General features: G+C 44.7%; 1 protein-coding gene across 1 annotated transcript in view; it reads right to left on the bottom strand.

The window, feature by feature from the left end:
• Window positions 1-3546, bottom strand: part of PTPN1 (protein tyrosine phosphatase non-receptor type 1) — a 30258-nt gene extending 26712 nt beyond the window's left edge. The window contains exon 1 of the mRNA XM_069034151.1: window positions 3397-3546. Within this exon, the coding sequence (XP_068890252.1) occupies window positions 3397-3459 (63 nt within the window). The 5' untranslated portion in view covers window positions 3460-3546. The remainder of the gene's footprint in view (window positions 1-3396) is intronic.
• Between the last annotated feature and the right edge of the window lie 22495 nt (window positions 3547-26041).

The following is a 26041-nucleotide window of genomic DNA, read 5'->3' on the forward strand; positions in this document are numbered from 1 at the left end:
AAAAATTAATAAAGAAACTGAAAAAAGTTATGTGTCTCTTACAGGCCTCAAACCCAACTCCAACTACATTTCAGCTTTCCAGAGAATAGTTAGTTCTGTTTTCAGGATACTCACTTCCAAACATGCTTGAAAATCTAAACTATATTCAGTTCTTTCTTATTACATATTCCACTAGCTATAAAAACTAGGAAAGATGCACATTTTAGTTTCATTTTGCTACCTTCACATGGAAAACTCTGCATGAGCTGTCCCCAGTGTCAGCTCTGCCTCCATCCATAGTGAATGGAATCCCCAGTTGAGTGGTAGGTACACCAGTAAATAATTTAGAGGTATTTTTACTGCTTCTGATAAGCACATCAAAGTTAATATCATTGGCCAACATACTAAAGTCAACATATCTAGTTTATATAAACACAAGAAGCAACTCTACCTGTATTTGAGGGTTGTGTTTTTAAGATAGTATCTTGTTCTATCACCCTGTGTAAGAAGTCAGAAACTAAAATATCACCTAAAGTTCAGGAAGACTTCTGCATGTAAAATTACTATGAAAATCTGATATTGCACTCACTGTGAGCAAATGACAATCCAGCATTGCTTTGATATTCTGGACAAATATCGACTTTTCTTCCCTGCTCTAAAAGCCCAAACTGTGCTTTCCTTAGCTTTGGGGTATGGGTTTTTTGTTGTGACATCTCCAGAGTGAATGCTTGTCATTCCAATAGATACTGCTAATGATATTTATGCAGGGTGGCTATCATTCACTTACCCTTAAGCATTTGTTTTCTGTTGCACACCTTTACCACAGTTAGCACGTGGCAAAGCTTATATTCCTTTAAGTTATTGTTTTATTGAAGAGGATTTTAATTTGAATGTGCTTTCTTATGCTTATGTGTCTCTAAAATACAAGCAACAGCCAGAACCTGAGCGGTTCTTTTTCTCACTTGGGTCCCTGAACAACCTCCACAGGATCTCATGGCTCATAGTTCTTGTAGCAAGTAAATCTAGAGGAAAGTAAGGGATAGAAATAGGTATTAAAAACCAAACAAACATTCAAAAAACCCCCAACCTAACAAAACACGAAGCACTTCATCACTGTTCACCCTGTTCTCACCAGCTGTACAGAGAATGGTTCCACCACTTGTGCAGTGCCCAAGACATGATTGTCATAAAATCACCTAAACAAGGTCTTCATTTTGAAATGTTTGTGTCCCCATCCTGTGATTATTTATGCTGAAAAAAAGAAGGTAATCTAAATTCTGTTCTTTCACAACTGTACTATCATAGCTGAACAGCTTCCGCTCATCCAAAAAAAAAAGAAGCATGGACAATTTTAACCCTTCCAAGTCCTGAGCCCCAGGCCCTCAGTCTGCCTGTTGCCACACCTCCCTGCCTGTTGCTAATCCCTCCTGGAGATGCCGTGCAGTGCTGTATCTCCAGATAACAGACTGAGACAAGGAACAAGAGGAAGTGACTGCTAGCAAGCTGCAGTATGCTTCACCTGGAATACTGGTGAACATTTCTGGATTTCGGTAGTTACAATCATAGCACTTAGGTACCAGACGCCTGTGGTACAACTGCCTTGAGGGAAGATGTTTTTCTGCACCAATCATACACATTATTCTACTTACTGCGTTCTTCAAACAAAAACCAGCGTTGTAGGAAAACTGCTTTGTTAATGTCACAGCTCAGACATCAAAAGCACAGATTATAGAGAAGTGCATTTTCTTCCAGAGGCACATGACCTGCCAAGATGCCATTTTCAATAGCTTATTTAAAAGCAGGATCCAGTTGAGGAACTGAATTTCATGACATAGATGCACATATTTACTAATCAATCAGGAAAAAAAGCCAAGTAAAAAACCCACCCCCTGTGCTTGTCAATAGCTGGATGCAAATCAAAGAATCACTTTAGTCCTTTTTTTAATTGAATTTTAGTCCTCAATCAAAGCTCATGCTGTGCCACAGTTTGAGCAGGCTACTGAGTCATATCATTCAAAGAGAGCAGGACAAAAATATCACTGAATGCTGATCCCTCATTGAAAATGGGCCATTCCCTCATTCTACTTAGATATTTCAGTTCTGTAATTAAATTGTACCTGTAGAAATGTACCACTCCAATTACAAAGCTCTATTACTCAAAATCATTTCCTGAGCACTAAGCCTGCAACATACCAAATCATCCAGAACAGTTCAGCAAAAACATAACGTCATATATCCACATGACTTTCAACTGATCCAGTCAGCAAGCACTGACACTCTGCAGGGAAGGGAAATGTAGGAAATGGACCTTCTGAGAAGCATGCTCAACATTTCATGCTTATTCTCTAAATGCCAGGCAACTGAAGATGTTCACCCTGCAAGCTATTGCTGTTAAAACTTGCCTGCTGCGATTCTGAAACTGGGAGTCCATTTATTTCACTTTTATACAACTTCACTCCTTCTCTCAATGGTCTATTGCCAGAGAAATTCACACTGAAAGGAAGCAAAGCTCAACGTCTATGTTGCAAACATGAATTTCAAGTCATTCATTTATGCAATATACCAGTGCAAACATTCAAATGGATGTTACAGCAATGCTGCTTGATCTGACTGAACACATCCACCCAGCCATTCATGTATTTCAGCTTCTCTTAAACTTCATTTTAGATAAAGATGTGAAGAACTTTTAAAGAGAATAGCACTAATTTCTGTGGCTTGTATGTGAAGCTGGATCCAGAAGGCAAATACTATTGCAAGAAGTCACGTTTGTCACACAGTTGTTTTAAATATCACAAAAAAATCTAAATGCAGTTTATGACACAATAAAAGCCCAGTACCAGCTAGCTGCACAAGTATTACTAACACGCTGTTTCAGGCTCTGTTCTGTGGTTAAGATGACTGAAAAGCTAAATGCATTTGATGCCCCCTTCGCTGCTTTTCTGTTCTAACCCAAAGAGAAATCCGATGGATTGGCTGCCCCGCGGCTCGGGAGGGGCAGCTCTAACAGCTCCCGAGGACCGATGTCCCCGCTGGGTTCCGGCGGCCCCGGGGAGAGCCCGGCAGCGCGGCCGAGGATGTGAGCGCGGCAGCTCCCTGCAGGCGGGCAGCGCCGAGCGGGGCAGCCCCGCTCCGGGCCGCGCCGCGGCCCCCGCCGCGCTCAGCGCCCGCTCTGCCCGGGGGTGCCGGCTCGGCCGGGGAGCGGGGGCAGCTCCCTGTGCCTCGCTGCCGGCGCGGCAGCGCCGGGGAACGAGCGGGGACCGAGCGCCGGACCGAGGGCGCGGGGGCGGCGGGCAGCGGTGCCCGGGCAGGGCAGGGCCAGCCCTCGGGGCTGGGGCATCACCGGCGGCACCGCGGAGAGCGGGAGGGAGCGCTCCCCGCCCGGCGCCGGGGCAGAGCCGGCCGGGCGCTGCCGCTCACCTGGTAGATGGCGGCCCAGCTGGCGGCCTGGTCGAGCCGCTGGAACTCCTTCTCGATCTCCATGGCGGGGGCCTGGCCCCCCGCGCCGCTCCGGCAGCTCCGGCTGCAGCTGCTGCCGAGGCCGCGGCGGCTCTGCCCGACCCCCGCCCTCCCGCTCCCGCCGGAACTGCGCACCCGCCCCGGCGACGCGACGTCCGGGGCGGCGGGAGGGGAGCGGGGCAGCGCCCGCCCCGCGGGCCGGGGGGCTGCGGGGGCCGCGCCGGGGGCAGCGCCCTCGCCCCGGGCCGCCGCCATCCCAGCCCCAGCCCCGGGCACGGCAGCCCCGGGCCGGCGGAGGGGCCGCAGGGCGGGGGCGGCAGCGAGGACACGGCCGAGCGGGGCCATCCTGCCCCCGGACTGGCCTGTCCGGGCGGCTGAGCCGTGAGGAAGCGCTCGAGTCATGTGCTCGGGCTCTCCATCTGCGGCAGGAGGGTCAGCAATCTTTGCATTCTCCTGCGGCCATTTGGTTGCGAGGGAAGGGCACTAAGGAAACCGGCGGAGTGGTGGCAGTGCCTGATCTGGGAGTGCGAGTGCTTGGATGTGCTCGCTTAGCGATGGGCAAGACATTCTCTCTTGCTGTAGTCAGAAGATGGAGAGAGTTTCTCCTCTTACGCAGTCTGCAGAATGAAATGTACTTGTGTCAGTTGCCCCATTCCTTTTGATCTAAGGAAATCAACAAGCTCGGGATGGTGTTCGATCATCTGTCCTCGGCGGCTGCATTCCTGCTCCGGAGTGGCCGTTACTATCCAGGTTCTATAGTCCTCTCCCAGGAGGTAAACCTGTCAGTCTGCCTCACCTTTTTCATAAGGCCATTCATTTCCAAATGGAGTTGTAGCCTACACATCTCAGAGACCCCCCATCCTTGTTCCTGGATTTGAAATCCAGATATACCAACCATACAGACGTAGATATCCCAACCATACAGACGTAGATATCCCAAGTCACATATCCCAAACAAGTTGATACTCAGCTGAAGATTTCACAGAGTAACCTAGAAAATCAATGTATCTTACATTTCTTTGTAAATCTGTCCATCACTGTGGCAATGCGTGTGACAAGTAACATTTTAAATGTGTCAGTCTGGTTCAATAAATGATTTCCCTAAATAACTCGAAGTTTTTGAGCAGGTAGACTACATTATACGTATTTGCTTTTACCTGTATATGCCTATATAAAAGAAGTAAGAAGCAATTTGCAGCAGTGACATACATCGTGACTCTCGTTTTGCTGAAGGACAGCAAATTGATGTATGTGCTACGGAATTCTGGCTTTCCTTTTACATGCGATGATATCCAGCGCTAGAAAACAGAGACCCTCACAATATGCAGATACCAATTTATGCCAAATCATAGAATCACAGAATCATTTTGGTTGAAAAAGCCTCCAAGACCATCAAGTCCAAGCTGTGCCTCATCCCCATCTTGTCACCAGCCCCAAATACTGAGTGCCACATCCAGCCCTTCCTTGGACACCCCCAGGGATGGGCACTCCAAACCTCCCTGGGCAGCCCCTGCCAAGGCCTGAGCGCCCTTTCCATGGGGAAATTCCTGCTGATGTCCACCCTGAGCCTCCCCTGGCCCAGCCTGAGGCCGTTCCCTCTCCTCCTGTCCCTGTTCCCTGGGAGCAGAGCCCGACCCCCCGGCTGCCCCCTCCTGTCAGGGAGTTGTGCAGAGCCACAAGGTCCCCCCGGAGCCTCCTTTTCCCCAGGCTGAGTCCCTTTCCAGCTCCCTCAGCTGCCCCTCATACACTCCAGACCCTTCCCCGGCTTTGTGTATATGCTCCCGCATAAAAGCTTTATCTCTTTGGCACCCACAATCTTCGGACACCCAATCCTGGAGAGGAAATTGGGAAGTTCACGGGGTTCATGGGGTGGCCTGGTTTGTTGCCTGATCAGCGAGGGAGCAGCAGCAGCTGTGAGGGGCCGGGTTCGCTGCAGTGTCTGCATGGGGAGCGGCACAGGAGCTGGGCAGCGTCACACGGCAGAGGGGACGGCCTGGCCTGGCGGTGGGACTCACCTGGGTCAGACCTGACGGGGGGACGTGAGCGGGGATGAGAGTGAGGACAAGGAGATGCAACATCAGAGATCGGACTGGGGCTCCCCACCGGGCTGGGGCTCAGCAGGTCAGGGAGCCACATCACACCCGTGGTACCTCAGGTGTGTGAGGGCTGGGGTCCTTCAGGTGTGTGAGGGCTGAGGGGGTCCCTCAGGTGTGTGAGGGCTGGGGTCCCTCAGGTGTGTGAGGGCTGAGGGGGTCCCTCAGGTGTGTGAGGGCTGGGGTCCCTCAGGTGTGTGAGGGTTGGGGTCCCTCAGGTGTGCCAGGGCTGGGGTCCCTCAGGTGTGTGAGGGTTGGGGGTCCCTCAGGTGTGCCAGGGCTGGGGTCTCTCAGATGTGTGAGGGTTGGGGGTCCCTCAGGTGTGCCAGGGCTGGGGTCTCTCAGATGTGTGAGGGTTGGGGGTCCCTCAGGTGTGCCAGGGCTGGGGTCCCTCAGGTGTGTGAGGGTTGGGGTCCCTCAGGTGTGCCAGGGCTGGGGTCCCTCAGGTGTGCCAGGGCTGAGGGGGTCCCTCAGGTGTGCCAGGGCTGGGGTCCCTCAGGTGTGTGAGGGTTGGGGGTCCCTCAGGTGTGCCAGGGCTGGGGTCCCTCAGGTGTGTGAGGGCTGGGGGTCCCTCAGGTGTGCCAGGGCTGGGGTCCCTCAGGTGTGTGAGGGCTGAGGGGGTCCCTCAGGTGTGCCAGGGCTGGGGTCCCTCAGGTGTGTGAGGGTTGGGGGTCCCTCAGGTGTGCCAGGGCTGGGGTCCCTCAGGTGTGTGAGGGTTGGGGTCCCTCAGGTGTGCCAGGGCTGGGGTCCCTCAGGTGTGCCAGGGCTGAGGGGGTCCCTCAGGTGTGCCAGGGCTGGGGTCCCTCAGGTGTGTGAGGGTTGGGGGTCCCTCAGGTGTGCCAGGGCTGGGGTCCCTCAGGTGTGTGAGGGTTGGGGGTCCCTCAGGTGTGCCAGGGCTGGGGTCCCTCAGGTGTGTGAGGGTTGGGGTCCCTCAGGTGTGCCAGGGCTGGGGTCCCTCAGGTGTGCCAGGGCTGGGGTCCCTCAGGTGTGTGAGGGTTGGGGTCCCTCCGGTGTGCCAGGGCTGGGGTCCCCCAGGTGTGCCAGGGCTGGGGTCCCTCAGGTGTGCCAGGGCTGGGGTCCCTCAGGTGTGTGAGGGTTGGGGGTCCCTCAGGTGTGTGAGGGTTGGGGTCCCTCAGGTGTGCCAGGGCTGGGGTCCCTCAGGTGTGCCAGGGCTGAGGGGGTCCCTCAGGTGTGCCAGGGCTGGGGTCCCTCAGGTGTGTGAGGGTTGGGGGTCCCTCAGGTGTGCCAGGGCTGGGGTCCCTCAGGTGTGTGAGGGTTGGGGGTCCCTCAGGTGTGCCAGGGCTGGGGTCCCTCAGGTGTGTGAGGGTTGGGGGTCCCTCAGGTGTGCCAGGGCTGGGGTCCCTCAGGTGTGTGAGGGCTGGGGGTCCCTCAGGTGTGCCAGGGCTGGGGTCCCTCAGGTGTGCCAGGGCTGGGGTCCCTCTCCCCACACCGCGGCAGGCTTGCTGTCCCCAGAGGAGCTCCGGCGGGGAGAGAGGCCCGGCAGAGCATCCCCCGCAGCAGCGGGCGGGCCCGCAGCGGTGGCAGGAGCCGCTGGGTGTCACTCCTCCATCGCGAGTGCTGCTGACGCGAAGGCAGCGCCGGGACTGAGCCCTGCCCGCGGTCCGCGCCTCCTTCGGCCGCGGTGCTGGAGGCAGGTGCGGAAGGGCAAAGCTCTTCGTGCAATGGGACAAGTTTTTACGCTATTTCCATCCATTCCCCATTGTGAAGATGTACTTTTCCACTGGCAGAATATTTCAGTCTAAAATGCTTCTGCAAGGAATATTTGCCCTGGCATAGTTTGGCTTGTTTTCTAAGATTTTTTTTTCAGTGGTTTCTGAACTATTTCCTTCTTAGTAGGAAGCAGTACAAATTTAAAAAAAAAAAAATTAAAAAATCGTACAATACAATATAGTGATGATTGGGATAGAATAGGAACGTCTGGATTGGAATTGTTACAGGAAGGTCTGTTTTCACGATGTTTCCAGTCCTGGCTTGCAATGGAAAAAGGGCAAATTAATCTCTGGATTTATAACTTCAGCTGAAGCCAGAGGGGGCAATACCTGTTTACTCCAGTGCTGAATTGTACCCAACTGGCTCCACACTTTTGGATGCCTGTCCCAGTAGAGTTGAAGGTCTGAAATATATTCCAGCCAAGAATATGGGCTGAAAAGGGCCTCCTGGATCAGACATCTGTGCCCTACAAATGTGTTCAACCCTTTAATAGATACTTAGTCCTCAAATTGTGCCTCCACACAAATGCAGAGCAGCAAAAAATTTCCTAACAGCCTTTATGAAATTTATGATTTACCTTACAAAATACTGAAAGTTGCAAAATCTGCAAAGCATTGCAGGAAAAAAAAAACACAGAAGAGATTAAAAGTATTACTGGTGACTTAGATCCTTATAATAATGCAGGATTAAGTAAATGAAAATGTTCTGTGGTCTCAGGACACAACCCTTCTTGCACTTTGCACAGAGGAAGGCAGTCCTGCGCAACATAAGGCACATTGCTTTTTCATCCCAGTATAGTCTGGTTCAGAGGTTTTAGTTTTCAAATTGTCCATTAGAACCTGGCACTTGAAATGACAATGAGAATCCAAGGGAAAGCATTGGATCATGTTACTTATTTCTATTTCATAAAAAAGGCAGGTGCTTGTCCAAACTCAATCCTGTATTTCATATCCTCTCTTCATCTTCCATAATTCAAAGCAACTTGATGGAGAAAGTTCCAAATACACAGGTACACAAACTACACTCAGTGGAGTGGCAAGATGTGGCTCCTCAGGACTCATGGCTCTGTCAGCTGTCAGGCTTGTCCTTTAGCTTTTGGGAAACAGAAGTCCTGGAATGGGGTGGGAGAACCTGAATGCTCTGAACAAGACTAGGATACCAAAAACTCTGCTTACTGCCTCTGTCAAAGGAAAATAACTTGTGTGTGCTGGTTCGGATCTTTTAGAGCCCCCATGGGTTGGCAGGGTGTGTCTCATTCTGCTGTGGCAGGAGCAGGTAGAGGCAGAAATCTTTAATCAAAGCTGTTAATGACTATCTCACCATTGGATGGCACTCCAGTCCTTACTGCTCGTGGTAATCACAGCCTGGATTTTACTTGTGCATAGCATTTTTAAGTCAAGTAGCAACTAATAGGAAGACTTTTTTTATGGCTAATGTGATAATAAAGTAAAATTACACTTGCAGAGCTGGCTTTAGTTTCACAGCGTTAGATTTTAGGAGGTCTGTGTTGAAATCTTGTCAGATTACTTACTTCTCTAAATAAAGATTTCCAAATGCAGTTGGTTCTGTCACAAGGGACTCAGGTGTGATGTACTCTCTAGTGTCAGAAGAGATGTGCATGTGTTCATGAGTGTAAGGTATTTCATCCCTAGGCTTTCACTCACTGTTTTATGCTTTATGCAGTGTTTTAGATTAATGAGACAGTGTTTTCAGCAACCCTTTCCTTAAACAGTCCTTTTTATTTGCAGCAGATACAGCGTACCTGAGTGTGGAATCACCTTCACCTCTGCTTCCCAGGGCTGCAGAATGGTGAGTGCTCCAGCCTGCACATCTGTAGTCTGGCAAGCATAAATATTTTTCCCCTCACACTGAAGATACAAATGTTCAAGGGAATGTCTGCATTTCATTCGAAGTTGTGACTGATGGTTTTACAAATGCAAGGAAGCATAAGCTCAAATGTGAGTTATTGATACGACATTTGCTTCCCACTGAGACAGTTTTGGTGTCACCATGAGCACAGCACCACAGTCAGGGCAGGCAAGCCAGATGAAGTTTACCTGGGATTCCCACAGGTTTTTGCAGTCTGTCCTGAGTTCCTTGCTGCCAGCAGCCTTAGCTTGGAGCTAAGTGAGTTCTGTATATGAACTGCTAAATACGCTTGAGGCTGGGTATCCAAGGCAAAGCGTGTGGCAGCAATATCGACCGAGCCTCACCTCCTCTGCCACCTGCTGCTGGTTTCTGTGGTATCCCACCCCTGCAGTTGTGCCAGCCCAAGTGTTTATGCAGCTTCACTTGGAAATGGAGTTGGGAACATAGCTAATTTAAAAACAACAACAACAAAATCCCCCAAAAAACCCCACCACCACCAAAAAAACCACACCTCACCAAAAAAAAAAGTTTTCTTCTGGATTAGTTTTAAGCAAGATTAGGTCTCCAGTATAGTGAACCACATGGCACATAAACAATTTTTCTAGAACAACAGAACACATTGATATGGGGGCAGGAAGAGAACAAAAGATAAATATCGGTGCCATAAACCATTATTACCACTCAAGACTCCATCCTGAGACACCCCAGCTAAATCTACAATTTCAGTGATCCACACTAAATTTTGTTCTAAAATGTTATTATTTATAGTAGTAATAGTAGTAGCAGCAGTAATAATAATTATTATCATTATTATATTTGTGACAAAATTCATGCCAGCCATAAGTAAGACTGTAGTTACAACAAATACCTTATGTTGAAAGAACGGCCTGAATTCCTTTTTATCTAGGAGGAGAGCAAAAGCATTCTCGTTTCAGGTAAGCCTTTCAGTGGAAAAAATAGTGATAGGAAAATAAAAGCTTATCCATTCTAACCAGTATTTCCTTGAGACAAGTGTGACTATTTTCATATTGTCCTCTAAAGAGCAGTTATTTCTGGAGGCACATCTTAGTACTTTTACAGTGTGAGTTTTATCACTCTTTATTTATAGTACTTTTACAGTGTGAGTTTTATCACTCTTTATTTATTTCCCATAAAGGAAGAGAAGCTCAAAACAACTCCTGTTTGCTCAGTCTGAGGGGCTCAACTGCTTGGGAAACTATCACCACATTTGGGATGACAGTGGGGAGATTTACATGTTGTATTTCCCCAGCACTGTATATAAACAAGTATCTTTCAGCTGAAACATTTTTTCCAAGTGAGATACAGTAAAAATTTCAAATCTGGCTCAGTTTGAAAAGTAAATGAGACAGAAAAATCCTTCTGCAGGGCAAAGAAACCTCAGTGCATGGCTGGCCTTGGTGACCACCTGCCAGGAGAAGAGGGACCTATGAAACTTTCTTCTAGTGTATTATCTGAATCTTATCTGCTCAAACACTTTAGAGTTCAGGAAAAGCAGCCAAAGTCAATTTTTGCTTAGAGTGTTTAAAACGAAAAGTAAACAGAAGGGAGAAGTTGTGTGTGTGCAGGAGGAGGTGTTGGGGTGGAGAATGAACGGGTGGTGGGATTGGGGAGGGAATGGTTTAACCTACATTGGCTCTTCTGAAATCCTCTTGGAAATATCCCTTGTTTTCTCAAATGACAATGAAATTGCACAATCATAATTGTGGTGGTGGAGAGCTGCTGGTGCTCTCTCTGACCTGCCAGGTAGGTGAAACAATTGTCAGTATAAATTAAAGAACAGCTGTGTCATTACTCAGTGCCAGTTATCTGATTCTACAAAGCCTGAAAAATGTCTTCTGAAATGTGTAAAACAGGAACAGGCCTTTCAGGTCTTTGTTAGTATTTTAAAACACTAAAAAGAAGCTACTAAAAACCCCTAAACCAAACCCCTTCACAGTGTGCATTGTTATGCCAGTCCAGACACAACAAAATCCTTGGAATTTCAGGAACATTTTGTGAACTTTCCCCGTCTTGTCATCTGAGAAGGGGTACCTTGATGTTGCTGTCATCCAGATCTGACTGATGATAGAGATGAGTTATCTGCTCTGTGCCTCCACCCTCTCACCTGAATCGGGTGTTCTCAGCCCAGACATCAAGCTACCTTAACGCCAAATGTAAATGGAAATGGTTGTATTTCACCTGTGTTTTCTCTTTCAGCCTATTAACACCTTATTTATTGAATGTAAGGGCCTGCATTCTTTAGTGACCTGTCACCACTGACTTTCAGAGCTGCTCTCTTCCAAAGGAAGCTCCAAGAATGATTGTGCCTGCTTAGTGTCTTTAAAAATCAGTTACTTTCTCTGTCTTTGGCATCGGGCATACCACATATGAATCCTCTGAGTGCTCTTGATAAAGAATTAAATCACAAGCCTTTCTTTATAAAGAAAGCCTTTCCAGCAGGAATGAATCTCTCTTTCGTAGCTGATAAAATAGGAGAAAATTTAACCAAACTAATTTATTCTGGTTCCTATGAAAAATACTGTCTGTGAAAACCTGGAACACGTACAAAATAGCAACATTTTGCTCCTATCTGCATGTAGATCAATATGAATGGGTCACAGTGACCTCTCAGGGAGCAGGTCTGCATGGCAACCAAAACTAATATGTATTTTAGCGACTAAGGTCCTTAAAAAAACAGAAACCACCTTTATCCACAGAGGATCTGTTCCCAACAGGATGATTTCTATACTATTTTACCGTTGGTTTAAGGGTCATTTTAGCACTTTTTGGTGGCTTTTTTTTTTTCTTTCCACAAGGAATTTTTAAGATGGAACAAGAGACTTCATTTCTGCTACAGCAAAGCATTTTCAGTGCTTTCAATTAGAACATCTTGTTTTATGAGGTGAAAAATCTCTCCTGCCAGAGCATAGTTTGAAGTGCAGGAAAAGGCGGTGTCTTCACAGCAAATTGCAGTTTTTCAGTGAAGAAGGATCTCTGAAATTCATTCCACCATGCAACACTTCAGTGAATCACAAAAGTCTGGGGTTCGATGTTTGGTTTCCTTATCTGAAATAGAAATATATAGCTGAGCTTGGAAGAGCAGGCATTGAGCACTGGTTGGGAATGTTTTAGCAAAGCATTCTTTGTCTAAAAATGCTGTTTTGTTAGAAGAGAAAACACTTGTGGATGTGTAGTTTTTACAAAAAACATCTGAGCCTCAGATGGAATTTTTAGCCAAAGGAAGAGAATAGGAGGGACTCTCCCATTCTGGAAAATGGAGAGGCCTGGTGGTCAGTGCTGGCAGTCCCAGCTTTGCCCTGTGCCTCCTGTGTCTCGGAGAAGTGTCTTAAAGAACTGGCTGTTAGAGATTTCTGTGCCTGTTACAGGGGTTATGTGCTCATGTTCTCCTCTTGGATAAGATTTGGAAGATCTTTAGTTTGTTCCAGTTTGGAATGCAGCCAGATTTTGATACTTCAGGATTTTTCTCAGATATTTATTCCTGACCAGCCTCAAGTGGTTTAAACAGTGGTTGCATACAATGGCTTTGTGCAGTTTACTGTGCATCTTGGTTTCACTCTTCCTCTTTGGGATGTGCTCCCACCCTGCTTGTCCTGCATGTGTTGCCCAGATGAGCAATGCCATGGGATGCGTGATCCACCTCATGGCCTGGAATTCTGGCACTGTGTCCTTGCTTGGAATAGGTGGGGCTATGTACACCCAAAACCAAAATTGTGTCTTTGGACAATAAAACAGTTGGGGCTTGTTTGTGTTTAGGTTTGCACATTCTGCACATAAGCCATTGATCCCAAGTAAATAATGAACAAGAGGAAATCCATTAAATAAGTTATTCAAAATATCATAGAACTTGTCAAATGAATGATTTCACAAGCAGCATCCAACCAATTGTTTTTGCAATACAGCAGTTTTTAGGGATTAGAGAAAATCCAAACTCTTGGCAGGCAAAATCCATCTGAGGTGAGATCAAAATTTTGCATTAGAGCTTAGAAGTGTGGGAAATGTTGAATTGAATAATTGTCAAAATTTTTTTCTCTTGTAAAGCAGCTTTTATCAATGCAAAGCCAGGCATGGGAGAAGTATGGATATATCAGCCTGAGGGCAGTTGCTGTTGACCAAAGAGTGGTAAACGCTCAGTAATGAAGCTTTGGTCAAAGAGAAGTGGCTCAGTGAGATGTGAAGCTGGGAGAGTATCCATTACAAGATGAGATAAATCTGTGGCTACTTTGAAAATATTCTTTATTGCTCAAACTAAGAGCAGTCAATAAGAACAACTTACAAAGGGGATGGAAAAAATAATGTTGCAATTATGGTTTAAATGTTATGAGATTAGAAAACTAAAATGACTTCTAATTTAGTCATTATGAAATAATGTCAAATTGATAGAAAACATTTTCTCCATGTCAGGGTTTTAACTAAAACTGACATTTCTGAAGTCAGGATAATTTTTCAGTGATAATGTGACTTGACAAAAATTCACTTTCAATAATCCATGTATCAACGTGGGTAGGTGCAGCCTGTAGTTCACCATAGACGCTGTCTCGTGGTACTTCAGTAGTGCTTGGTTTTATCAGTTGTCATTATTAAATATGCCTACATTGCTCCTGCTGATTAGCAGGTTACTTGGATAATAAGATAACTAAGATATGAGAGGTTTATTAGACATTAGCACCCCAGTTAAAACTCCCCATGGAACAGCTACGTGGGCTTGGGACAGGGCATTTTTTCTGTGCAGTGTGGGTATGCCATTGTCCAGATTTGTCTCATTTCAGCTTAAGTAGTTCCAGATTTCAATGAAACACAATGTTGTGAACTTTTTCCACTTCATATGTCCCTGATGACCGGGTATATTCAGCTGAAACGGGATTTGGACACTGCACTTACTAATCCTGTGAGTCTCATGGTCATGACCTGGGCCAAAAGGAATTGGTGAAATTGGCTTCTGGAATGTACATGAGATATTCGTGATTCCAGTTTAGCCTCAAACTGTGGAAGGAAGTGCATAGCTCATTTCCCAAGATGTCCTTCCTGCTTGAAGTGAGCAGGAACAGAGTCCTTGAAGAGGCACTGAAATTCAGAGAGATGTCTGGTGGCATTTGCTGAGCCGCCTCAAATTCCAGTCTAACTGAAACTCAGCATTTTCTGTGAAAGAGCCCAAGAACTCCAACAATCAGGAAGGTGATGGACATCTTCAGAAGATTTCCTTGAGGATTACATTTTAAATAACTGGTATATACATTTGTTCCCAAAATTAATTCCATGATGGACTACCATAAGATTCATAGACAGGAAATTTCTCCTATGAACTTCTTCAAGTCAATGGCTGGAATGCTACAGCTGTGGGTATCAGTGGTAGAACTCTTTCAAAACAATCTTGGAGTTAAGACCTTTGTGCTGTTGAAATTCCCATGCAGGGCCCAGTTCCACTTTACCAGCTCAGCAGTCTTTGTGACCACTCAGCTCATTATCCATTCTGTGCAATTCTGTGGAAGATCCTGAAAGTTCTCAGCAGGCCCTCACAATCCCAGAGTGCCATGCATGGAAACCCTTACAGTTTGGTGGTTGTCGATCTGGCACTCTAAATTTGTATCAGCAACACCCATTGCAGTTGTTGCTATTCAAATATTTCCTAGTCTTTTTTATATTTGTTTATCATTATTTTATTTCTGTGCTTAGTAGTTAGTTTGGAAGCTTGTTGGTCTTTGTTTTTTACCCAGCACCTTAATTATGGTTATGAAGAGACTTACAAGACTGTTTTTCTGTCCTTAAACCACCTTCTGGGTTTTGTGTACTAACACTGCAAAGTCTCTACTTAAAGACCTGTTTAATATTTAACTCAAATAAACAGAACAGATTTTTTTTTAATAAAAAACTATCTATTGCAGACCAAAAAAAAAATCTTTTGATTATTGTGCTTCAAATAATTTAAAGTAAAGAAGCAAGAAAGAACAGACCTTTTGTAAGACTTCAGCAAATGCTGCAAAGAGTAGAATGGAAAGTAGTAAGTATTTTAGGACATCTTTTTGCTGTGTGCTGTCTGTGTTAACAAGATTGGCACTTTGGAGTAGTAACTTAAGAAAGTGCTGTGCAGAAAAGCAAAAGCAAAATATCTGACCTGATGTAGTTAATTTAATTTTCTGCTGATTTGCCCTCAACCTCGTTCTCTTAACTCCCTATTCCCAGCCACCATGGTAAGTTTCTACTTGTTGCTGATTTTTTCCATAGCAAAACTTTTGTCCCAGTGCCAGCACATTATGTTCCTGGTTAGAGCCATGACGTCAAATAGCATCTGGCTCCAGGCCAAGGAATGCTGCTGGGAAGGAGGGAAATGAATGAATGGATTTTCAACTCACATTGTAGTTGCCTCTTTCGGAGCCAGGAATCCTCATGTAATGTTCAGTCAGCTGGATAATGTACATTTATCAGTGCTCCTTAATAGAACTGCAAGGAACTTCAGTGAGGATTCACAATAGTGCAGCAATTCAGGAAAAATGTTGTGATAAACTTCAACTTCAGAACTGGTTATACTCAGGAGAAGCATGAAGGAAGAAAGATGTGATTCAGCACAAAGTGGCTGCAAAATTCTAAATATAGTAAGTGGAAGAACCCTGAGCCTGGAACAGTTACTATCTAGTGCTCAGAAACTGAAACAGACCACACATTCCAAATTGTAAACATTCCTGCGAGCTCATGTAGCATGCATTTCTTTTAAAAATAATATCCTTACCTCTGCAGGACAATACACTTCTGTTATCTGTACATTTGCAAAACTGAGGGATCAAAACGATCAAAATTCAAATCAGAATTCGCCAGCATTGTCTGCATGAAGTTCTAGTTATTGCAGTCAGTTTCCATGTCCTTTCTAATGCCCAGCCTTGCATGGAAGAAATAATCTTTCTATGACAATGCTGTACCTGCTGGCCTTCAATTTCATTATCTGGAGTTCTTCAACAGCTGCTTGCACAGAAAGAGTAACTGGAATGTTTAGAGCATCCTCAGAAGTTAGCCACTGCTTAGGTTTGGCAGGAGAACAGAGCACACTCTTGAATTTATAAGGAATAAGGGAATCCACATATGGAAGCTACACGGATGGATGATGTGGCATAACATGCCAGCTGGGCCCTTCTGATGTGCAAAACCAGGAACTGATGAATTTAGGGCTGTCTAGTAGTAGTCAGAGTTCTTCATGACACACAGTAAAGAACAGTATTGAACAAATGTTCAATATTTGTTGAACATTTATTGAATATGTTCAATATTTGTTATAATAATAGAGGTTTTACTGTTTCATAGTTAAAAGACACTGTAATCCAGACTGAAAAAAGAATTCACACTTTTAAATTAATTTTGCTAATTGCTGCTACTCTTCCATGAATATAAAGGCGTGCTTCTAAATCTTCTGCTTGGTAGGAAGCAGTAAAACAATTTTAATTATTTTGGCACCGAAGAGATGCACAATACCCTGTTGTAGAAAAATACCTGTATTCTTGGACGTATTTACATGTTTCTTTGAAAGGATTCATGCATCTCAGAGACAGTGTGACTTCCTGAGTATTGTGTAAAGTGACAAATATGTTTTTCATGGCAGATAAATCCAGAGATACATAAAACTCGTTGTTCCGTGTGACTGAATTCTCTAATTGAGGCGTAATGCACATTTACGTGTGTGCTTGCCTCCCTCACCTGGGCCGTGCTCTTGAAAGCAGGGATTGTTCACAACAGAGTTAAGGACAGGCGTAAGCATCTGCGGCAGTGAGCTGGAAAAGTCTGGGTTTAAACACGAGCCTCTACAAACCACTGTGGTGCTCTGCAGTATCCACCTGATTAGTCAGGACCATGGAGGAAAAAAGCTATTTTGTGATCTTTTTTTCTCTAACTCGGATGATAAAAGGATAATAATGAAGAGAACAATAGTCCCTCAAGCAAGGAGCGATGCCATTTGCTTTGGCATCTTGTTTTGCAAATTATTAAGTAGGACTGCCATGAATGCTTTTACTTTCTTGGCCCAGCACGATTCTCTGATGTGAGTCTAGAGTGTACCTTTGCCATCAGAGCTCCCCTCCAGCTCTCGCGGATGTGAGTGTGTGTACTAAGAGTGCTGCACCACAAAGAGCTGAGGCCAGGAGCCCTTTCAGAGGTGGAGGATCTCGTCACATGCAGTACGGTGCAGTCTGAGACAATTCTCTTCCATGCAATAGCCTCTGGCTTTAATGCTCCAGGCCTCCTCTCCTTAGAGATTGCAACAGCTCGTTTTTTCCCACAGAAGTAAAGAGCACAGTAGTGGGTGTGGGAATTTTGTAATGCATGGACCTCAAAACTTCATATTTTATTTGGGTTAGCTCCCCAAAATTTCCATGCTGCGGGCCCAACCAATTCAAACTGTTTTGATCAGCAGAATTAAGCATAAATAGGGCTGGACTATATGGTGGCACTTTTGAATCAGACAGTGTCACAACACATGACTACAAAGAGGTAAATAATGACAATTAACTGGACTTCCTTGAACCTTCCCAGAAATATCCTGATTTATTCATAGCAAAGGTTCAGAACTGCTCATGTTTTAATTGAACCACTTCACTCATCCCTAAATGAAAACAGTTGCAAACAGTGTCCAACGTACATAGCCCCAGGCATTGTAAAACAATCAGATGAAAAGACTTTTCTTTGTCCTATTTATTTACTTGAAGCTAAAGAAAATGCCAAAATTCTGCCCTTGAATAAATCACCACTTTTTATGTGCTTTACCCCAGGCACAAGTTCCAGTTTTTTCCTAACTTATGAGTTGTTTTTGTTTGTATTTGTGTTTGTATATTTTTTATATCTTAGTTGTTTACTTTTCCTGCTTCTTAAAATTGTCTCTTCTCTTTAAAAGTGGGGGAGAAGGAAAGAAATTGAGGTGAAACCACAACATGTTTTCATTTTCATGTAACAAACAGATCCTTTTTCACAAGCTTCTTGAGGCACTAAATACCAAATATGGCTTGAGATAATAAATTATAATATTCTTCAGAGAATGCAGAGCTGGGAAAAGAAGAAATGCAAGTGTTTGCAACATGTTTTAAGAGAGATAGCTGATTGAGATTTCATTAACTCTACATTGTCTCATCATTTTGTATTTGTAAAAGATACTCATGGTATTATTTATCCTTTTGCTGCTTGCTTTCTGTGGGACAGAGTCCTTACAAGTGTGAGTATGCACCATTATTTCTGTTTTTCAAACGCCTCTCTTATGAACTTGGCAAAATCCCCATGAAGTTGAGGCTGCCATGTTCAGATTGAGTGTCTTGTGTCAGTCTGCGCTGGTGGCTGCTCAGTGAATGCTCTGTGGTTTGGCTCCAAGGAAGCTGAATCCTAAGTAGTGCAACAGGTCAGGTAATCAGCACTAGAGAAGACTCCTGCAGGGGCAGATATAAAACTTCACTTGCCACTCACTTCACAGAGGGCTGAATTACCTAAAACAACATTGTCCAGGAGCGTCCCCTTTCTTGTGTCACTGCAGTGTGAAGAGGAGCAATCAGTTTGTACTACTCCAAGGGAAGGTGCTGCAGAAATGAAATGCTGTGAGGGGGCCTCAGCGTGAGGAGACAGAGCTTGGTTTGTTCTGGTTGGTAAATTACTCTCTATGTTTGTCAGAATCCTGTCTTCAGACACCTTCACGGCAGGATTGGATGTAATTTCCTAGAGTCTCCATGGGGCATGGAGTTCTCCAGCAGTACTGCCAAATGAGCTTGATCCCAATGTGCCCATGTCCTGCAGGGACCCAGTCAGAGCCCAGGGAGACTCAGCTGAAGCAATTTAGTTTCTCCAGCCTGGATTCTGACACTGCATCCTGGTTTCACTTCTTCTCACCCAAAGTAGAATTCTTTCCTTCCTTGATCATCCAGCGTAACATTCAGTTCTTATCACCACATGAACCTCACATACCTATGTGCTCAAACCAACTGTGCAGAAATTAGCTGGGCAGGTCCTGCAAAAGGCCAAAGCATTTAACGTGTCCTGCTTTAACAACCTCTACCGAAAAATGTAAATGTCATTGATAATGAGATGATAAATGAGATAGGGAAAAATTCCTGTCTTATACCTCCTGCTGCTGCTGCTGTAGAGCTCAAAAGCAAACTCTGCATATTGAGGTTTGTCCTGAGAAGAATGAACACTGAAAGATAAATACTTGTTTATTACATGAATTGGCTTTATCAAGGACTGCACTGATTATTTTAATTATGAATGGAAAAGAACAGTCTTCTGGCTTTGGAGCTCTGAAGTGGTTAAAAATGTGAACTGATTTTATATATACACGAGACCTTTATAGATTAAACCACATGCCTGAAATGTGTTACAACTTCCCAACCCCTTCTGATGGCAGATGCTGCTTCAGAACGAAAAGCTGTGTTAAGCCAGAAACAGCACCAAAGGTACCCAAGCAGAGCATTCCTGTGATCTTGATGGGATAACTACACAGGTCTCTGGAATATGTTCTTGGAGAAGCTAAGGAGAGGAGTGGGTGTCAAGATTATTGCCAGACCAGTCGTTCCTCTCAGGTGCTGATTAATGGGACCTGGAGTTTTTGAGGAAATGTACAAACTCATTCATCCTTATCAGCAAATGTGTCCCAAATAAGCACTGTCAGCTGTCAGCTCTGGCGAGTGCTGCACATGCTGTACCCTGGGAGCACAGTCACGATGGGATGATTGTTTACTTTGCTTTTCTATCTTAGGAGTTATACAGGTGTGTCCCGTGTGGGAAGATAACGGAGGGCGGGGGCTGAGAGGGAGGGAATGTTTAAGAAGTAGGATGATAATGAACAGAGTGCTGTGTTGGGAAGATTTGACTGAGCCTCAAATGGTTTTAAAAAACATGGCAGGGGTTTGCAGTGCAGAGAAGGGCAGCTGGGTGTTTTGAGGTTTGGTGCAAAGTGAACTCACGGTGTTCAAATACCAACATATATCGTTATGGTAATTGTGGAATACTGTAGTAATAAGGGGTTTTGCCTATGCAAAATGCAAGTAATAGGACTTGCAACACAGCTAGCCTTAAGAGAGGGGAAAATGCAGCCGCCTCTCAGAGCAGATGGGAGATGTCAGTAGCTATGACCACGTGGTTTTAGACTATCCAGGTTTTACTGAAATCAGGCTGCACGCCCGCTGCCCACCTGATTTGGGGCTGACATATTGATATGTGAACATTTCCTTCTATTGACACATGAACATTTGGGGTTTTCTTTAAGATGTCAGTGTAGTGTTTATTTAAGAGACTGATAGAGGTACTGATTGGAGGGGGCCTTTATTGAAAACTTGTTCAAACTTTTGCTTGAAACAAAGCTGGGTCACTGCACTGTGTAAGTCAGAGTTAGGAGTTGCTGTACAGCTGAAAATCAGAGCTGTTTGACAGTGCTGGGTGGGAGCAGAGCTTTAATTTGCATGAATAGCAAACTCCTTCTGACTGATAAAATTCCCTGGGGGTAAAGCACCATTTCTGTGTTGCTTTTTGTCATGGGGGAAGTATAAGCAGTGATTCTGTTAGTTGAGACAGAACTGTCAGTTGAGACAAAGATTTCTGCTCTAAACTATATACATTCAAAACTCCTTAGTTTACAGTTACAAATTGTGAGGACTTATTTTCCAGTCACTTCTGCTGCATTTCCACATGTATTGCTTCAGCTGCTACTTTGAAGCCACCCTTATTTACACCACTATAAATGAGAGGGGAAATGGACCACATTGGTTGATTGGAAAATTTATCATGAAATATTAAGATTGTCTACAGGGGTGCTCAGTTTCTGCAGGCAGAAATGATGCTACAATAAACATAAAGGAAGATGAAAAAAATAGATCTAAAAACCTGCATTATGCAAAATGAAAGTCTAGTTCTAGACTAAGTTCAAGTAAACTCCCTCGACTCTCTACCCACGGCATGGAGTACATCTGGTATCCCAGCATGGGGGAGCACACCATGATCCAGCTGAGCACACCCCAAATGGTGACACTTCCATTTCCACTATATATTGTGGATATTTGCATTTAAGAGATCATTTTTGCTGGTATGGATGAAACAGCAATGAAAACAGTATTGTATGATTCTGGGATGGATGGTTTTGCCAGTTCATAAATGCATGCAATGGAAACAATGCTTCTGAATAAAATCAGAATGTTAAATGAACTGTTCAGTCATCTCAGTGTTTCCATTTGGAATGCTGAATAAAGAGTCTTATTTCTAATCCAAGACAGTTTTTATTAGCTCTCAGTGCATTTAGCACAAGCATGGACCAGTTCTGGAATCAGCCAGGGTACAACTTGAATAAGAGAGAAGTTATTTTCTGCATAAACACTAGATTTATTAAGACCTATTTTTTTCTCTCATGAAAGACTAGTTGCAACTAGTTTGAGGAAGCCATCAGAACAGTTTATACATTCTTGGGATCTTTGAGAAATGAAGGTGGATTGGCAGCACTGTGCAAACAGTGCTGCTTCCAGAGCTTCCACAGAATGCCAGGGAACCCTGGTGCAGCAGTGCCCTGCTCTGGAACATCCTTCTGCAGAACTGATCTAAAATTGGCATCATACCATGTGCAAGGTCCAGCTTGAAAATTCAGGCTAAAGGTGGACAAGTTCCCAGCTTTCTAAAATGAAGATTGCTTTTACTTTATTGTCCATCTCATCCCTCCAAGGACACTCCTGACACTCGAAGGGTGACTGCCAGGTGCTCTGCACCGGCGGTTTTGTTAATTACCCCACTAATTGACTTGCTTCTGTTACACCACGTGACTCACCATACAGGCACAGTGAGAGACAGAGAAGCGGGTGATGCATCCAACTCCACTCATCTTCACGCTCCTCAATAAAACATCATTTTTCTGTTGATGCCTCTCTGGGGGCCTGTTTAATGTTTCACACAGTACAGGAAAACTGCAACAGCAGGTCTTAACTGCAGAGCCAACATCCACTGCGACCTTGTGCTTACGACACAGATTTGGGAGGGCAAACTTTGCCTTCTCCAGGAGCTGCAGCAGCTTCCTGCGCTTGGCTGTCTTCACTGGTTTTATGTTTCTTAAAGGCGCATTGAATTCTAAACAATTTTCTGCTGTTCTGTGAGAAAAAAAAATGAGAAAAACAATTTATTTATTTAATTATTTAGATTTTTTTCCTGAGTTTTTATTAGCTGAACCAAAACTATGAAATATTTGCCAAAACTATGAAATACTTGTATCTATTTCCCCCAACACTTGTGAATTAATTTGGTTTGGTCATTAAATATCTCTCAGTTGGTTGGTTTATGCTTATTCAGTGAGGGTTCCTTAGAAGATTTTCTGTGGAAATTTACTAGTCTGGGTGCATTTGGGAATTGAATTTGAAGTTTATTCTCTCAGGACTGAGAGAGTTTGTGTTTACCTTTGTACAGGTAACGCCACTCACGGACTGCCTCTTTTTCTGGTTTATCAGATGTACTTTACTCTGGCCAGCTGCTGGATTTTGGAACAAGAATTCATTTTTATTGAGTTTTAAATACCTAATCAGTTAAGAAATCTTTGAATGTGGAGGGACATCTGTATGCCTCTGTACATGGTCACCAGTGGGGCTGACATAAAGGGAAAAGGCAGGAGAAATTACTGTGCTGTAAATCTACCATCAGCTAAATTTGAGTCTTTTTGTACTGTTAAGCTGAACTGGTGCCAGAATGAATTGTTGTGTTGCTGGAACTAAACAAATGCATATTGCAAAGTAAATGAAAATGTGTAAGGAATGCTGCCCGTTTGTAAGTGCATTAATTTAACACAACTGTAGGCTGTATGAATGTCAAGATTGAATGCAAAGAAAAACAAAATTGTGCCTGATGAAAACATCTGGGTTCAAATCTTGATGCCATTAAATTCTTCCCTCACTGGTAAAAAAGATTGTAAAATCACATTCTTTTTGGGTTATGTGATTCCTAGGAATTTTGTACAGGGTGCTCCAGCTCTTCTCCTAAACCCATAGCTCAGGGTCATTGGCTGGCAGTGGCTGTTCTGGGATCCAGCACAGGGAGCAAGGGGCCGTGGCCTCTCCTGTGCTGAGTTTGCACCTGGCAGGTGGGGCAGAGTTAACCTCCATTCAGGGACTTATGCACTAAATTGACATCGTCCTCCATAGAGGGAATATGTGATTCACAGCCCGAGAATTCCTGCTTTCTTTGTGGGTAGGAATTGTCTTCAGACACAAGGAGTACGGAATTGAAGGGGCGGGAATGTGGGATTTAGGGAGGTAGCAATAAAGGGCAATAGAGGAGTGGGATCTTAGTGTAGAGAAATGAGGGGCTCTGAGGATAGAGAGGGGTGCAGTTTTCAGCCCCATGAAGATTTTAGGATGTGACTAAAAAGTTGGGAAGTTAATACCTCTGCACCTAACCAGTGCTTTTCTGGCTATAACAACTTTCTTGTTGTAAACTGGTTTGGCTCATTCTTGGTTACCTGCCAAAAATTCCCACCCCTACCCAAGCAGGGTCTGTGTTCTCAGTTTGCTCCCTACAGAGCAAGTTGTGAATAGTGTCCACTGCTCTCTGCCTTGTGTGCAGTCCTTCCTGTGGAGCTTTGCCAAAGCCTCGTGCTCTGCATTTCCCGGGCCAGCAGAGGCTGCCACTCCAGAGGGAGAGCTGCTCTACGTGTGGCAGGGGACCTGAGCACATACCAGGGCTCGGGAAGGCACCAGAAATGACAAAGTTAACGAGCTGTACATGGAAGGGCGAGTGAGTGTTCTTTCACTGAATTAGGAGCAAAGAGGGAAGAATGGGATGGATGTTCCTCTGGAATTTTATTCTGAACATGAGAAAATGCAGAATAGTAATCCTTGCCAAAGATATTGCTTGGTTATTTCCAGTAAAAGCATCCAAACAGTTTGTGAGCACTGGGACAGTGGTTGTTATTCAGAATGGACTCCTGCTGTAACCACTCATATTTAGCCAGCTTAGCCTTAGTCTCTGCTCAGGCCACACTGCAGTTGGCTTCAGTGGTCTATTCAGTCCAGGGTGCTCTGTCCCTGGACCAGATTTTACCAGCAGGTAGAGTTGTGTCAGGATAACTGCAGCACCTGGAGCCAGCACAGCACGATTTTAGGTCACGTCTGTGCGAGGTGCTTGGACTTTACTCAGCTGTAATCACGGCTGGGCTCCTAATTCAAACAAGCCCTGGGGGTATGTCTACACTAAATCAGAGCAGGAGTGCGACATGTACAGGCTTGGGTGAGCTGCTTTGAAACAACAGCAGTGATGGAATGGCAGCATCAGCTTTCCAAAGATTGTCTGAGCACACTGGGAGCTCGGGGCAGGTATGCCAGTGACAGGTTGTATTGAATTGCAGGTCTCTGCTGTCCCACTGCTGTCACTAACTGCAGCTGTAATGGTGCCTCTGACGGCAGTGCAGAAGTTCTATAAAGCTGCTCAGTTGCCCTGCTAGAGAAAATAGGCCATTGGCTGGAAAAAACCCAAATAATGTAAAGGCAACTTGTCTTTGCTCCATTGCCAAGAGTGTGATCTGAGGCTCAAACCCACAGGAAGCACTCATGCAGTTTCCTGCTCTCTAGAGAGTACATGTGTGACATCTTTTCAGGTCAGAAACTAGGTACAGGCTCTCATCATGACCTCAGTGTAGGAGCTACATATCAAGTAGTTTTTTTTTAGTGTTGCTCTGGTTTGAAATTAGAACAAAGGAAGGAAACACTTTGCTCTTTCTAATGAAATGCTTATCTGTCACAAGAGGCATGTGGCTTTAAAACTGTTTCTCTTGCTTGTCTCAGATGAAAAGAACATGTCCTGGCTTTGGAGTTCAACCAATTTCTTAATTAAAGACAGTTTTATGGTCAGCTTGGAACCTCATCTATTCCAATTTCAGTTGTTTCAGTTCACAAATAAGTATTTTACAATGAAAGTTTTAAGAAGAAAAATATTTTCACAGAATAAACATAAATTTCTGCTGGCGAACAACTGGCTCAGTAGTCCTGATAAAGGACTGGACAGCAGTTTTGTATGTAGCTTATCAGTTTCAATCCAACAGGCAGTTACTGCCTAAATGGCAATCTTAATTGAACAGCTCTTTTGGAGCCTGCAGAATGAGACAGTGTGACTCATTTCTCTTTCTAGAGGCTAAAGGTGTCTGTATTACAAATTCAGCTTTCTAAATCTAGCTCTAGATTGAAAAAAATTAGAGAATTCAGAAAGAACTGAGAAGAGGACTGAAGTATTTGAAAGGAGAAATTCACAGAGATGTATTTATTTTTATTTTATGCCCCAAACCAGACCAGATCTGATTTAGGACCCCTCACTGTTGGATATGATACACAATATGAATCAATATTGGGATCTGAAGTCAGACATTCAGTGAGCAATGAAAAACATATTTAACAGTTCAAAAAAATTGCCCAGCATTTTATTCGATTTTTTTGCTTACACAGTTCTAGAAATATTTTCCTAAGTATTTTCTAAAATAGATGTATTCAATGAACTCAAAGAAATCCAGTAACTGATTTTCTGTAGCAGGTCAGGTTATGCAGTATGTCCCTGTGACTGTCAATATGCTTAGAAACATCTAGAAGAGGTTCCTCTCACTGCACGTCTCTGTGATGGGAGGTATCACACCTCCTGCTGTGCCCAGAATGAGTAGAAGGTCCTCACACACCTTTCTCCAGTGCTCCAGCAGGACTGGGGAATGAAGGCTGTTGCAGCTGACAGGGAAGTCAGGCTCTGCCCTGCTGTTTGTGTGTGCTAATCCATATCAGTGCACAATGAGTCAAGCTTTAGTCAGTCCCTCAGCTGGCAGCTGTGCTGGATAGATGGTTTATTTCTGCACCTGCCGTGTGTGGCCTTCCAGATCTGAGGGACACTCAGCTGTTCAATCTGAGAGGGCAGCAGCTGGTGTCTGCAGTGAACAGCACATT

The sequence above is a fragment of the Aphelocoma coerulescens genome, chromosome 20 (genome assembly GCF_041296385.1).
Source record: "Aphelocoma coerulescens isolate FSJ_1873_10779 chromosome 20, UR_Acoe_1.0, whole genome shotgun sequence".
Lineage (NCBI taxonomy): Eukaryota > Metazoa > Chordata > Aves > Passeriformes > Corvidae > Aphelocoma > Aphelocoma coerulescens.